General features: G+C 33.6%; 3 protein-coding genes across 13 annotated transcripts in view; 2 read left to right on the forward strand and 1 right to left on the reverse strand.

The window, feature by feature from the left end:
* The first annotated feature begins 1,973 nt into the window (after positions 1-1,973).
* On the forward strand, positions 1,974-4,514 carry LOC135136259 (ATP synthase subunit alpha, mitochondrial). Its single transcript, XM_064065461.1, has 7 exons — positions 1,974-2,141; positions 2,446-2,682; positions 2,744-2,897; positions 2,951-3,137; positions 3,192-3,510; positions 3,573-4,150; positions 4,209-4,514. The coding sequence occupies exons 1-7, from the start codon at positions 2,076-2,078 to the stop codon at positions 4,321-4,323; spliced, it is 1,656 nt and encodes a 551-aa protein (XP_063921531.1). The 5' UTR covers positions 1,974-2,075; the 3' UTR covers positions 4,324-4,514.
* Positions 4,515-11,153: 6,639 nt separating this feature from the next.
* Positions 11,154-12,098, forward strand: LOC135136659 (DNA replication complex GINS protein PSF3-like). The gene is made up of 3 exons (XM_064066052.1): positions 11,154-11,448; positions 11,503-11,771; positions 11,824-12,098. Exons 1-3 carry the CDS (start codon positions 11,343-11,345, stop codon positions 12,049-12,051), a joined length of 603 nt encoding a protein of 200 aa, XP_063922122.1. The 5' UTR covers positions 11,154-11,342; the 3' UTR covers positions 12,052-12,098.
* Positions 12,082-15,276, reverse strand: part of LOC135136657 (hepatocyte nuclear factor 4-gamma) — a 68,818-nt gene continuing 65,623 nt past the window's right edge. For 9 of the 11 annotated variants that reach the window (XM_064066045.1, XM_064066044.1, XM_064066041.1 and 6 more), the window contains exon 9: positions 12,082-13,388. In XM_064066045.1, coding sequence (XP_063922115.1) covers positions 13,102-13,388 — 287 coding nt within the window. In that variant the 3' untranslated portion in view covers positions 12,082-13,101. The remainder of the gene's footprint in view (positions 13,389-15,276) is intronic. The other 2 variants (XM_064066042.1, XM_064066051.1) reach the window with 1 other exon arrangement.

The raw sequence follows: 15,276 nt of genomic DNA on the forward strand, positions 1-15,276 counted from the left end.
CCTTAACAAACCCAATTTGGTAGACACAAAATTTGTTAAAGGAAAAACTCGGTTGAAACATAAGGGTAGCACGCTTATTTACATCGACTTTAACATTACAGACCTGCATTTGTTTTATGCGCTCACTTGATTCCGCGAATGTGAAATAGACATGTTTATAATCAACCAATTGTGAATTTCACCGTCAAGAATTAAAATAAAACCCAATGTTTTATATAATAAGCGGAAGTCGAAGCAATAAAACCGATGGTCGTTTTGTTTACAGTTTCTCTGTTTGACTCTCAGTATGCTGTTACGCTTGTCATCGTAAATTAAGAATGTTTATACATAAACGATGTTCAGTTGCCGTATACGTGAGTAAATCGTTTCGTTATTTTATTGATTATAAAAAATCAATATTCAAAACGACCCAATTCATTTTCCCGAAAATTTGAGAATATAATAATTTTATTCTTAGTATTACACTACATCTATCCCAACTGATATACGTGTCCTTGCAAAAATGTTGATGACGTCATCGCAATTTTTTTTTAAATTCCCACTACAAAAATGTAATGAGAAAAAAAAACACAATAGGCATGCTGTCGTCAAGTTTCCCACAGCGAGGGAAGTACTGTTTAAACTCTTTAGACCAATTTTTTATTATTATTATAAATATGTTTATTAGTTATATTAACTAAGAAAGCATAATATATATTAACAATAATATTACAATGAATTTTTAGTAATCATGTGTATTGAATTCAGGATCCTGAGTGGAGTAAAAATATTATAGTTCCCCAGTTTTAATTCGGTTTTATGATAGTACCTCATTGCGTAAAAGTTAATTTTCTTAACAATAGATTACTACGGCCGGTCCTGGCGGCTTGTTATAAAGCTGAGTTCCTTGCCATAAATTAGAAAAATCAGTCGAGATCTCTAACAATCAGCTTATGGTAAAGCAGGCGATAAGGGTTTTACCTGAAAATCGCTTCCGTAAATTTTAGTGGCGCTTCTATCGACAAAGTACTGAACTAACTGCTCAAATTCTGTCGAATTGATACCCATTTTTTTCAATAACTGTTAGTTTTGGTTAAAAACTCTGCTAACCAATAGATCATTAATTTTCCTCTGATATTCCTGTTAAAATTATTCGACGTATTTTGCATTAATTTGTGGTATATTTTGATTTTAATAAACACATTATTATTTAAACAAATTGTACCACTAACAAACATTTAATGATTCTGCGCCCTGTAAAAAGTGATGTTTTATCCATGTGCGAATTTTCAAGCGATTCTATGATGGTTATGACTCAAAAAACTTGAAAAGAAAACATAAAATGGTGCTTTTTTACGATATTTCTCAGCCATATTTTTTTAGTTGATTGAACTGGTCTCTGCGCCCTAGAATATGAAAAAAGCTGCAGTTTGATATAGACACATTTATATTAATATCATTTTTTCATACAAAAACCCAAAAAAATGTTATATAGTGAACCAAGAATTATAAGGTTATATGACCATCATAAAAGTAGTTGACCGCAAATAAATACCCCCTTTGTGTGGTTCGCACTAAGCTTACCGGTTGGCAATAAATCATCTTCTAAACATTTCTTGCTCATATTTAACAGGGCCGGCTTTCAAAGCGAGTGGTTATTTCGGAACCCTCAGCGGCTGCAGGTAGTAAAGAAATAGTGGAGTGGTGGATTTTCATATTTAGTGAAAGCCGTCCCTGAACGAAACCACAAGAGCCGGTCGAGCTGCAGTGGACACGTTATTTACGACCCTAAAACCTTTTCTATTGTAAACAACTTAACTTCGACACAATGGGATGATTTTATGATGGCCATATAACCTTACAGCTCTTGGTTCACTATACCTCGTCTAGCCAATCTCCTTAATTGCAAACATCCAATTTTGAATTTCCCGCCTCCAAATGACGGACTATAATAAGTGGTATATTGATTTTTACACAGATGTCAGTCGTGTCGCACTTCCGCGCAAAGGATTGTGGGAGTCCAACATCATTGCGGTGCCGTGTGATAGTTTCTGATCATATTCACTCCATTTAATCATCGGAAAACGTTTTTAAGAATGTCGTTCCTCTCAGCTCGTCTAGCTACTACGGTGGCAAGACGTCTGCCAAACAATGTTGCACAGGTAAAACATTTCATTAACTTCAAAAGTGAATTTTTACGTAACACGTCCATAGATTCGTCCCCCTATCATGCCGAAAAATAATATAAAATCCACCACTTTTGTCCATGTTGAAGTATTTTTACCCTATTATACAAATAATTATTATAACGATGCCAAACGATCTTTTAAACACATTTTTTCGCAATTTGAACCCATAGGCGTGTTATGTAATCACAGCAAGTAGGTCTTTTTATTCCAAAGTGACCAATTTTCATCGGAATATTACGTCTTTATGGTCTACAAAGAATACATTTTTTAATCTTAGGTTGCTGGAGTTGCCTTCCCCGCCACATCGGTAGCTGCCCGAAAACTTCACGTTACTGCAAACAATCGCGGTGCTGAAATTTCCTCCATTCTAGAGGAGCGCATCCTAGGAGCCGCCCCTAAAGCTGATCTTGATGAAACCGGCCGCGTACTCAGTATTGGTGATGGTATTGCTCGTGTTTACGGTCTCAAAAACATTCAAGCAGATGAGATGGTTGAATTCTCTTCTGGGCTTAAGGTTTGTGCTTTTGATCCATTTTATATTTAAAATGTCTATAAGACGCATTGTCTCACTTCAGGGTATGGCTTTGAACTTGGAACCCGACAACGTTGGTGTCGTAGTCTTTGGTAATGACAAGCTTATCAAGGAAGGAGACATTGTCAAACGTACAGGAGCCATTGTAGATGTCCCTGTAGGTGACGAAATTTTGGGACGTGTCGTAGATGCGTTAGGTATTTAAGATAACTTTATTTTAAATCCAGTTTGTTGATTTATTTTCTTGTAGGCAATGCCATTGATGGCAAAGGCCCCATCAACACCAAACAACGTTTCCGAGTGGGAATTAAGGCACCTGGTATCATCCCTCGTATTTCTGTGAGGGAACCTATGCAGACAGGCATCAAGGCCGTAGACTCTCTTGTACCCATTGGGCGTGGTCAGCGTGAATTGATCATTGGCGATCGTCAGACTGGGTTAGCATTGGTGTCTTAATATGATTTAATTGTATTAATTTGAAATAATAACAGCAAAACTGCACTTGCAATTGATACCATCATCAACCAGAAGCGATTTAACGACGCCGACGATGAGAAAAAGAAGCTGTATTGTATTTACGTCGCTATTGGCCAGAAGAGGTCAACTGTTGCCCAGATTTTGAAAAGATTAACTGACACTGGGGCTATTAATTATACCATCATTGTGTCCGCCACTGCTTCAGATGCTGCCCCATTACAGTATCTCGCTCCTTACTCTGGCTGTGCCATGGGTGAATACTTCAGAGATAATGGGAAACACGCTCTTATCATTTACGACGATTTGTCCAAACAGGCTGTTGCCTATCGTCAGGTAAATTCCGTTTCATTTTGGGAATTGTTAGTTTTTAATAAGTAAAATTTTGCTGTTGTCAGATGTCTCTGCTGCTGCGACGTCCCCCAGGTCGTGAAGCTTACCCAGGAGACGTCTTCTACTTGCACTCTCGTCTTCTCGAGCGTGCCGCCAAGATGTCAGATGCTCACGGAGGTGGATCTTTGACCGCCTTGCCTGTCATTGAGACGCAAGCTGGTGACGTATCCGCGTACATTCCTACCAACGTCATCTCCATTACTGACGGACAGATCTTCTTGGAGACTGAATTGTTCTACAAAGGTATTCGTCCCGCCATCAACGTCGGTCTGTCGGTATCCCGTGTAGGTTCAGCCGCCCAAACTAAAGCCATGAAACAAGTCGCCGGCTCCATGAAGTTGGAATTGGCCCAATACCGAGAAGTCGCAGCTTTTGCCCAGTTTGGTTCAGACTTGGACGCTGCCACTCAACAACTTTTGAATCGCGGTGTGCGATTGACTGAATTATTAAAACAAGGACAGTATGTACCAATGGCTATTGAAGAGCAAGTAGCTGTTATTTATTGTGGTGTAAGAGGACATCTTGATAAGTTGGATCCTTCAAAGATCACCGTGTTTGAAAAGGAATTCTCTCAACACGTTAAGTAAGTTTTTGGTTAAAGTTAACAAGAAAATAATAGTAATTGTGGGCTCTTTTTGCAGGACAAACCACCAAGCTGTTTTACAGAGTATCGCTAAGGAGGGTAAAATCACAGACGAAACAGATGCCCAGTTAAAGAAAATCGTAGCTGATTTTATTTCAACATTCTCTGGTTAAATTAATGTAAATTAAAATCATTTATTTTTAGTTGATCAAATTCATAAGTTCAGCTAAAAGTAAGATGGTTTGATTTAGAATAGGTTTCACAAGTTATTGTGGAAAACGTGTACAATAGAACATTTGAAATTTTTAAGATGTGAAACAGCATTTTGTTTTTGTTATCAGCCTCGTCACAATAAAATGTGTAATAATTTTAGTCGCGAGTTTTTATATTAAACCATTTATTGTTTTTATGTATATATTACTTACATTTTGAGCAAAGTACTGGCACTGGGTATTTGGACAACTCTCCAGCTTTATAAATAGAAAGTCCTATAATCGTGGTCAACACCATTAATCACTAAAGAGATATTAAATTTAAAAATGGTGAATTTTAACTGCGGGATTGGTAACGGTCAATGTTGCTAGACTGGGGAATTTTACCCCAAATTTGTTTTGGGGAAAATTTGGGGACTATAAAATTGTTTTGGATATATTTGTTGGAGACAAAAATTAAAAATTTAAATTAAATTGACACTTGAAAGTTTAAAAGGCCCGCGAAAAATTCAAAATTTGGCCTTGGTTGTGATCGCCTGACAAAATGGAACCCAACGTTGTGTTTTTGAAAAATGGCGGGATTCGTTCAGATGCAAATGGTGGACCCAAACTTGCCTAACTTTGAATGAAATCATATTAAACGTTGTGAATCAATGCAAATATTTGAATATCACAAATTTAATAAAAACAAAGAACACTGAATTAAAATAAATTGATGCAAATACACAAGTTATTACAGACGTGTGGTGGCAAATTTAAAATTATGGCAGTTAACAAGAGCACAATAAAAATAGCCATAGAGGCGTTCTAGCACAAGCGGAGTTTAGGGCTTCTGGTTGTGGCTGTTCTCCTATCCACGACGGTCTGCTGTACGAAAGTACGAGCAGACCCTTACGGTCGCAAATTCGCGGTTTGGACAGCGTCACGTCATCTCGACTAGCCCTGACTTCTATTTAAACCTGCGTCTTTTGTGCAGATGGCGCGATAAATCCCGCCAGCTCGACTAGGAAGCGCGCCCTCCGCTTCTGCCACGTTTTTGGGTGTTATTTAACCTCGATTCCATTTAAATGTTCAATTTCTATTACTCTGATATTAAACTACAACTGAACAAGTGGTAAAGTTTCAAAAAGAGCAATAAACAACATTTAAATTGGCCATACACTCTTGTGAAATTTGAAACAGTAAAGAATTCTTGTCTGAGATTAAGATTGGACAGCAGACAATTTTATGATAATAATAATAATAATAATAATAATAATACTTTATTTCCAACGGATTTACACCCAATAACAGGAAATTTATATATATTAAAATAACTGAAAAAAAAACCTATACGTGCGAATACAAAGAAAAATAACTTAAATATAATTCTTAGTCTATCAGCCGGTTTGAACTTAATTAATACTGTTGAAAAAAAGAAAAAGAAAAAAACAATAGATAAAATCAAATCAGATACTCCAGCACTCTAAGTTAACAACACAGCACAGAATCGACTGCAAAGTGTCAGAATTTATGTCACATAAATGGCAAATTCGATTAAACGTCCTACACATAATTGGAATTGGAGATTTAGCCATAACATTTGACTTTGGTGTACAGCAGTAGTATGTAAGAACATGGCACATATTTAATCTAGGTAAACAAAAAGTAATGTTGGCCAAAAGCCACGCACAGTCAACTTGATTATTTAAAAGTTTATACAAAAACTTGACTACTATAATGTTACGTCGTTTTGCTAATGATAAAAATTGAAATTTACTTAACAACAATTCATGATTACATTCCCTTTCTGGATATTGCCCGTCAGTCAAGAAGGACAAAAACTTAAGATAGGTTCTTTGTACGGATTCAAGTTGATGTATATATACCTTATAAATAGGATACCAAATTAAGACGCCATACTCTAACCTAGACCTAATTAGAGAAAAATATAATATGTGTTTAATGCAGTAACATTTTTAAAGTTTTTACAGTTCCGATAAATGAATCCGTACAGCTTAAACGATTTGGAAACAATTTCTTCTATATGAAAGTTAAATGTTAATTTGGAATCAAATAATATGCCCAAATCCTTAACTTTGCCAACTCGTTCCAGTATAGTACCATTTATAGAGTAGCTATGTATCAAAGGGGCAGATTTCCTGGTATAGGTAACTATATAACACTTTCGTTTATTAAATTTTAATCTATTGTTGTCACTCCATGTTGTAAGGGAATCTAAATCAAGCTGTAATTTGTTACAGTCCTCCTGACTATTAATCTGACAAAATATTTTTAAATCATCTGCGAATAAAAGCTTATTTGTTGTTATGACTTCCGTGATGTCGTTTATGAATAATAAAAATAGCAGTGGACCTAGGTTCGATCCCTGCGGAACACCCGATATGGCAATGTAATGACTGGAAAAAAAATTTTGATATTTAACACGTTGTTTTCGATTTCGCAAATATGATTGGAATAACAGAAGAAGATTGTTTGAAAAACCAAGAAGATCTAGCTTTTTAATCAGTAAGTGGTGGTCAATTTGGTCGAAAGCTTTATGAAAATCCATATAGATAACATCCAATTGACCATGGTTGTCAATAGCACAAGCTGCGACTTGACTGATACATGCCAAATTGGACACAGTGGACCTATGTTCAATAAAGCCATGTTGATGATCTGAAATTAGGTGTTTTATGCAAGGGTAAATACTTTTGTATAGGACTGTTTCGAATATTTTTGCAAAATTGCATATAAGGGAAATAGGACGATAGTTCTCTATTTCAGTAGGATCCCCTTTTTTTAGAACCGGGCAAACACAAGCCATTTTCCACATTTCTGGAAATGTAGAAGTTGTCAGAATCAAATTAAATAATTTAAACAAGGGTTTTACAAATACAATAGCACAGTCCTTAAGTAAAAAACTAGGAATACCGTCAGCTCCTTGCGTGAAGGAATTCTTACTTTGCTTTAACACCTTTAAGATTAGATCTTCTGATACATTAGTGATTGAAATCAAAGAATTATTTGAAAGAATACTATTCAAAGTGGAGTTATCATAAGCCGGGGTGGAAAAAACGTTCTCAAAATAACTCGCAAAAGCATTGACTATAGTTATTGGAGCAGTAAGTTCTTGGTCTTCGTAGTGCATTAAACTTGGAATACGTGTTACCCCTTTCTTCATGTGGACATATGACCAAAATTTTTTTGGATCTTTAGAAATGGAATACTCTATATCGGACATATACCTTTTGTAGGCTTCCGCAATTCGACTTTTACAACGTGAACGGCAATCTTTAAATAAATTATAATAATACGACGATATGAATTTTTTATACTTTTTGTGCAAAGCGAACTTCATACGAATACATTGAATAATTTCTTTATTATACCATGGAGGATAGTTGTAGTGGTAGATGATGGAAGCATTAATCAATAAAATATTTACGAACAAAAAACTAGCAAAGATTTATAAAAACAAAAAGATCTGATGTGAAGTAAAACTTGTACAGACAAAAAAAAATACGTGAGGTTAGAAACTGCACAGCATGAAAATTTACGTTTAATTTAAATTATACAGCAAAGAAAATTACTGACGCCAAAATTGCATGAGGTGAAAAATTGCAAAGCTCAAAAAATTATATGAGTTTAATATTTTATGTCCATTCGATCTATTGCTTAATTTTTAAAAGTGAAGTTATTTAGCTGCATTGTGGGCCATCGTTTTACATTTCCTCAAACATGCACAAAAACATAACAGACAATCTGGAGGTTCAAAATGTGGTCAAACAAATGCGTCGTTCCAAAAAAATATGCGTCAAAAATATGTCTCCCAGAAATGTGATCAATCCTTGGGCTACATACGTGCAAATAATGGTCTAAATCAAAGGAATAAAACGCACGTCCCACATGACCCACAATTTATTTGATGTTAAATTATACCACACTTTATCAATAATTCAAACAAAGAATTTACATTATGTTAAATTATGCCACACTTTATCAAGATGCGACGAAATTCTGGTGTGATGGACGGTGACGGTCCGGAATCTCGCCGATAACGTGTTATTTGATGTTAAATTATGCCACACTTTATCAACAATTCAAACAAAGAATTTACATTATGTTAAATTATGCCACACTTTATCAAGATGCGACGAAATTCTGGTGTGATGGACGGTGACGGTCCGGAATCTCGCCGATAACGTGTGGTGGCGGTGTACTTGGATGCCAAGCTTTGGGCCGACTGGTGTCGCTGATTTAAAACACGGTCGCTCAGGAGAGGGAACGCCAGGGTTGCTCTCAAGCCGGAGACACGGATCTCAGGTGGTGAGCACCCGCGAAAACACGAGAATAAAAATAAAACGGAACCCAAGACGGTACTTACGGTGGTTTCAGGACTTCTCCAAAAACTCAAACTGCGCCTTGGCCAACTTTTTCTTAAAAACGGCCACAACACTTCTACACCCTTCAAGGCTTCCGCCAAGAATCCTCTTCCGGCGCGGCGATCGCGGATTTACCCCCGGCTCTCGCGGTACGCGTCACGGTTTCCGGCCCGCGAAAATTCGCTTCGTTACAAACGGTTCAAATAAAGAATTTGTATTATGTTAAATGATGTCTTGAGCCAAGTGACTGATTACTTAAAATCATTAGCTTTGAGAGTTTATATCGTGAACTGTTCCCAACTTCTTCTAAACAAAACGCATGATAAAATAAATAAACAACACAAAATGGTTCCGGCGTAGTGAGAAAATATCTTGGTGATGCGATGATGATATGATGATAATAACGATGATAACTGCCTAAAGGGAAGAATTTCAAATCCAAAGAATGGGATAACGTTAGGTTAATTTTAACTGCCGTAAATGAACTATTAGCAATCTTGTGTGAGGAATTAAGAAGCGCTATTATGTAGTATCCAGAAACTTATTCATAATTCGGTAAACCAAGAAGGAGTCTTGACTAAGTGAATTTTATGAAACCTCCTAGCAAGTGCTTATTTAATCAAATTCCTGATTGTTAAATTGTGTTAGAACTAGTTAACGATTAAACTCCTAACATGAACTGTGAATTTACAAACAATAAAACAAATTTACACACGTGTTGGCAAGAATAATTTACGCGCGTTGGGCAGACTGTATCATCGTCGTCGTTGCGATTAATTGTCGAAAATTAAGGATTTCTCCCTTTTATTAACTACCAAACCAACTCAACTTAACCTAGTTAACGCACCGCGTCTTTTCACCATGCTTTCACTCACAAAACCAAAACAACAGTGAAGAATCACAACCCTCTAGCAACCCAGCACACCTAGCTACCAACCCCCTAACTAAAATTTCCTAGCAAAACTACGAACTACCAGAAAAAGAACTAAACGTGCACCAGGTTGCCTATGTTTAACGATGTTCTTGATTGTTTTCTTTTTCAAATTCAAATTTATTCAAATGCGATTTCGCGCTGCTGTTAATTTTTTTTCAGCTCAAAATTTTAATTTAAATTCGGTCATCACAACGTAAATATTATACTGATTAATGTCTCCATCATATAAATTGTCTGATGTTCAATCGTAATTTCAAATAAGAATTCTTTGTTGTTTAAAATTTCACGAGAGTGTATGGAGAATTTAAATGTTGTTTATTGCTCTTTTTGAAACTTTAACACTTGTTCAGTTGTAGTTTAATGTCAGAGTGACATAAATTGAACATTTAAATGGAACCGAGGTAAATAACACAAACACGTGGCATAAGCGGGGCGCGCGGTTCCTAGTCGAGCTGGCGGAATTTATCGCGCCATATGCCGAAAAGACGTAGATTTAGAATAGAAGTCAGGGGAGCGGTCGGAATGACATGACGTTGTCAGCTTATTTATAGTCGTGATTTCCAACCACGAGTTTGCGACCGTAACAGCCTGTTAGCGCTGCACGTTTCTTCGTCAGATAGTTGGTCGCAGCTTTTTTTTTTCTTTTTTTTTGCCATGAAAACTTTTTTTATTAATAAATCGAAGGTGGCTCGCCCTAAATTTTTCGCTATCATTTTATCGTCGTACGGCAGAGGACGATTTTTTATTAAATATTCAACTGAATTCATTATTTTTATTTAATATCAAATAATTTTACTCACCCAGAACTGCTGAAACAGGGTGCTTACTGCTTATTCTAAACATTATTTCGACTTGAAATAAATTTGGACTTGGTCGAAATGCAACAAATTGGGGTGATTGGTATTGAATTTATCTTGAACCACGATAATTACGTCATTACTCATTATATTTTGTAAAGTATATACTATAAATTATTATTATATTGTCTGATTGTGAATACATTTAAATTTAACTTTATTCACAAACGATCAGTAATGCGATTACATACTTCACTTCAATCTCAAGAGATGGAAATAACTGTCACTTTCCACCCAAAAGATGTACATTAGAGTTTTTAAAGTTTCATAATATCAAGTCAAATTAAAACTTATCAAGATTATTAAATAAGAGTAATTATTATTTAATTTTTTATTATCAGGTAGGTTTAATGTAATGTTAGTTGCATACTTCCAATACATTGAAGTGTTTTTTTTTCGGGTTGAAGATAGGGACTTTATGGTGTATGTTCAGAGTCGATTCAGAGTTAAAAAAAATGTGTCCGTATATCATTTATATACTTTAACTTTATAACTGTTCCCTGATGTGGCCACTCTTTGGTCAAAATTCCGCTACGTCTGGCAACATTGGTGTCTAGCTGTCAAAGTTCTAGTTGGTTCTAGTGACATTTTATTTTATTCAGTGACAGAACAGTCAATTTTGAATTTAGGTTATTTGTTGTCGGTTGTTTGAATAAGTGGGTCGGGTAAATTTGATGGTTTATGGTTTATTATTATCGATACGTTTATTCATGATGGTTTATCTGAATCCCCTTTTATTCAAGTAGCATAGAGGTGTTAGTAGAGCCATTTTTATAATAGGCAATTAATATTTACACACCGTTATAAAGATTGTTTTTCGATATGCCCTTGCAAACAGCGTATTATCCCGATTATTTCGCTGTTGATGACATTCTGGCGACTCAAGATCGAATTCCGTGTACATTTTTACAAGATGCAGTAAAATTAGGTGATTAACCCACCCATTTTACACTTCTCAATTTAACTTTAATGTGATTTTCAGGGAAATTAAACCCAGCTGAAGAACAAGCTGATTTGAAAGCTGGTACAAACATCGAGTTACCTCTGTGGCTAGTTGCTGACATTACAACAACCCGACAACCTGTAGTAGCTCCATCATTACCAAAAATGTACAAGGAAGGAAATCGCGAGATTTTAAAAGCTGACCCTTGTGCAGTAGATTTGCATAAATTAAGTACACATTTCTATGAACTGGGACTTTACGTCAAACAATTTGACCCAAGAGAAAGTGTTGCAGAAATATTGCTTCAAGTATTATGCACTAATAAAAATAATGTTGGTTGTATTATTATAGTTGTTGCAGACTTTTACTTTACGACTAAGGTTCGTTATGGACTTGTCAGACAATACTGTATCAAACCCTTCTGTGATGCAGAAGTTGGACAGATTAGAAAGGAGTGTCTTTAAAAGTGGCCACGACGCTAAAATGAAGTTAGTCTCATGGTTAAAAGTGTCTGAAATGCCCCTAGAGGCAGCGAGTATGGTTGTTAATCATAAAAAACGAAAAAGAGTAGATGATGATCTTTTCTAAATGTTAATATTGTTAAAAATTATGACGAAATAAATTTCTAAGTTTTTTATTGATACAAAGTAACAATATTGCCACCTCCAGCCTGTGTAATTTTATGAATAGAAATAACGTCAAGTTTGCATTGAAATGGCATCAATTTAGTGTGTTCTCAACTTGGTCATTGCAGGATTGAATTAGCCACACTTTAATATCAAAATTTGCCACAGACAATATTTTTAACAAATAAGCATAACAAAAAATATACAAACACCTATTACAAAATCTATGTATATAAAACAATGGGTCCTAACAGAAACGGTAACAAAAACAAATTTATACATGCCCACCATAATTGTAAAAAATACAGACTAAATAAAAAAACAAAATAGGTTCAATTACCCTTACAAACATCGAGTTCGTACTCGATGACAACCATATAACCAATAAAAAAAAAAAATTAAAAATATAATTAAATCTTCCATCTGATTAATTTAAATATTAAATCACCAGTGGAAGAATACCCTACAATATTACATCTTAATGGTTTACCATATTTGTATATTTTAAATAATACATAAGAAGCTGTCAGTAACTTATTAGCAACAGAATTCGTTTAAATCTTTGCTTTCAATTAAGGTTCATTACACACTTACTAAATTGTACTAAATCGTTACAGCAAAGACCGTTTTGTTGCTAATAAGACATCTGTACTTTATATAATGAAAATAAATCTATTACATTAAGATAAATATAATTTGTTCCTTAAAAATTGAGCAAATATGTCTTTGTTTTGAAATATCAGTATTTTCATTATGACTATGATTAATTGGCAAGTAATAAAAAATATGAAAAACCCATCACTTAGACGTGGTTTCTATAATTTACTTCACAGCCTCTTTATAAGCATTTCTTTAATCAGCTTTTAGGCACTATTTGTTGTTTTCAAAGCGTACAACTTATGGAAGACTATGCATCACACTTATTAGAAGCAACGGTGTGATGACTAATAAATATTTTCCAAGTTAAAATTACCCTGTAAATACTTTTCACACTTAAATATGAAAGTGTTTGTTAAAATGTGTGTTGCTCCACTTCTTGGATGGGTTCTTGTTTGAACGCCATGTACGAACTTTCTTCTATTGGGGTGATGTCTCTCATTATGAGGACGTTGGGTGTGTTCTGCGGACTCGCTATGTTTCCGTTTATGAGATGGTCCGTTGGGCTGCTACATTGCGTGGTTGTTGGTGAAGTGACAGGGCTGTCGGTGGAGTCGCTAGTGCTTTGATAACTGCTGACGTTGCTGTTGGCGGCTGCCATCATGGTGGGGTTTGTATCAATACTAGCACCTAAAACCGATTCTACATTTTACTTAGTTGAATTCAAAGTTTAAATGTTAATGAAACAGAAATAAATTTGAGTAAATTTAGTGTTAAATTAAGAGATATTTGGGTTTTAAATTTAGGAATCGTCAAAACAGGCAAGAATTGTCAAAATCTAATTGTCCCGAATTTACAATTTTAATTGTTTTCGATTTGCAATTTTGTGTTTTGGTTTTTATTTTCTTTATTTTTTTCAATTATTCGATTTTTCAGTGTCTCGATTTGTAATTTTTGGTTTTTTCAATTTTTCTTATTTTTTCCTATTTCTTTTGCAATTCCTCGATTAAAAATTGTCCCTCTTCAAATTTTCATTTCTTCAAATTTTCGATTTTTCAGTGTTCTGATTTAATAATTTTTTCAATGCGAGATTTTTCAGTTTTTTGATTTTTCAATGTATCGATCTGCAATTTTTCGAATTTTTAACTCTTGGATTATTGAATGATTAATTTTTTCACATTAAAATTTTTCCAGTTTCATGTTCTTCAATTTTTTGATTCTTTTATTTTTCACTTCGTCGAATTTTCGATTTGTAATTTTTTAATTTTCCAATTTTTCGTTATTTTTTCTATTTTTCAGTGTTTCATTGTCTAATTTTTCTTTTTTCAGTTTTTGGATTTTTCAATTTTTCGATGTGCAACTTTTCGATTTTTTCAATTTTAGATTTTTCCAGTGTCATGTTCTTTCAATGTTTCGATTTTTCACTTTTTGTTTTTTTAATTTTTCATTTTTCTTATTTCTTCAATTTTTAGGTTTTGCAATTTTTCGAGTTTTCAATTTTAAATTTTTCATGTTTTATTTTTCCAATGATTCCATTTTTCAATATTTCGATTTATAATTTTTTGTTAATTTTTCTTGTTTCTTCAATTTTTAGACGTTGCAATTCTTCGATTTAAAATTTTCCGAGTTTTCAATTTTTCAGTTTTTAAATGTCCTGATTCTATAATTTTTCTTTTTTCACTGTGAAAATTTTTGAATTTTTCATTTTTCAGTTTTAGATTTTTCCAGTTTTTTTTTTTGTTTCTTCAATTTTCGATTTGCAGTTTTTCGAGTTTTCAAGTTTAAATCTTTCAGTTTTTCAATTTTCCAACTTTTGACTTTTTCGTATTTAGTTTCCCAAGTTTTCAATTTTAATTTTTTCTTTACTTTTTCAATTATTCGATTTTTCAATGTTTCCACTTGTTAACTTTTTGAATTTTCAATTTTTCATTTTTCTTATTTCTTCAATTTTTAGATTTTGGAATTCTTCGATTTAAAATTTCTCGAGTTTTCATTTTTTAATTTTTCAATTTTTCGATTCTTTAATTTCTCTTTTCTTCAAATTTCCGATTTATAATTTTTCGTTTCTAATTTTTATTTTGCTTTATTTTTTCAATTTCTCGGTTCTTCAATGTTCTGATTTAATAATTTTTCTTTTTTAAATGTAAAATTTTTCAATTTTTCGATCTACAATTTTTGATTTTTCAACTCTCAGATTTTTGATTTTGTATTTTTTTAATTTTAGATTTTTCTAGTTTCATATTTTGGATTTTTCGCTTTGCAATTTTTTAGTTTTTATTTTTTTTTGAGTTTTCAAGTTTAAAATTTTCAGTTCTTCAATTTTCCAACTTCTGAATTTTTCAAATTTTAGATTATGTAATTTTTCGTTTTGATTTTTATTTTCTTTATTTATTCAATTATTCGATTTTTCAATTTTTCGATTCTCTAATTTTTCATTTCGTCAAATTTTTGATTTGTAATTTTTCGTTTCGGTTTTTTATTTTCTTAATTTTCCAATTTTTAATTTTTTGGATTTTTCAATTTTTCGATCTGCAATTTTTCAACCATTTGATTTTTGAATTTATCATTTTTTCAATTTTAGATTTTTCCA

The sequence above is a fragment of the Zophobas morio genome, unplaced genomic scaffold (assembly GCF_036711695.1).
Source record: "Zophobas morio isolate AGI-343-1 ecotype UQ-CSIRO unplaced genomic scaffold, CSIRO_AGI_Zmor_V1 ptg000026l, whole genome shotgun sequence".
NCBI classification, from domain to species: domain Eukaryota; kingdom Metazoa; phylum Arthropoda; class Insecta; order Coleoptera; family Tenebrionidae; genus Zophobas; species Zophobas morio.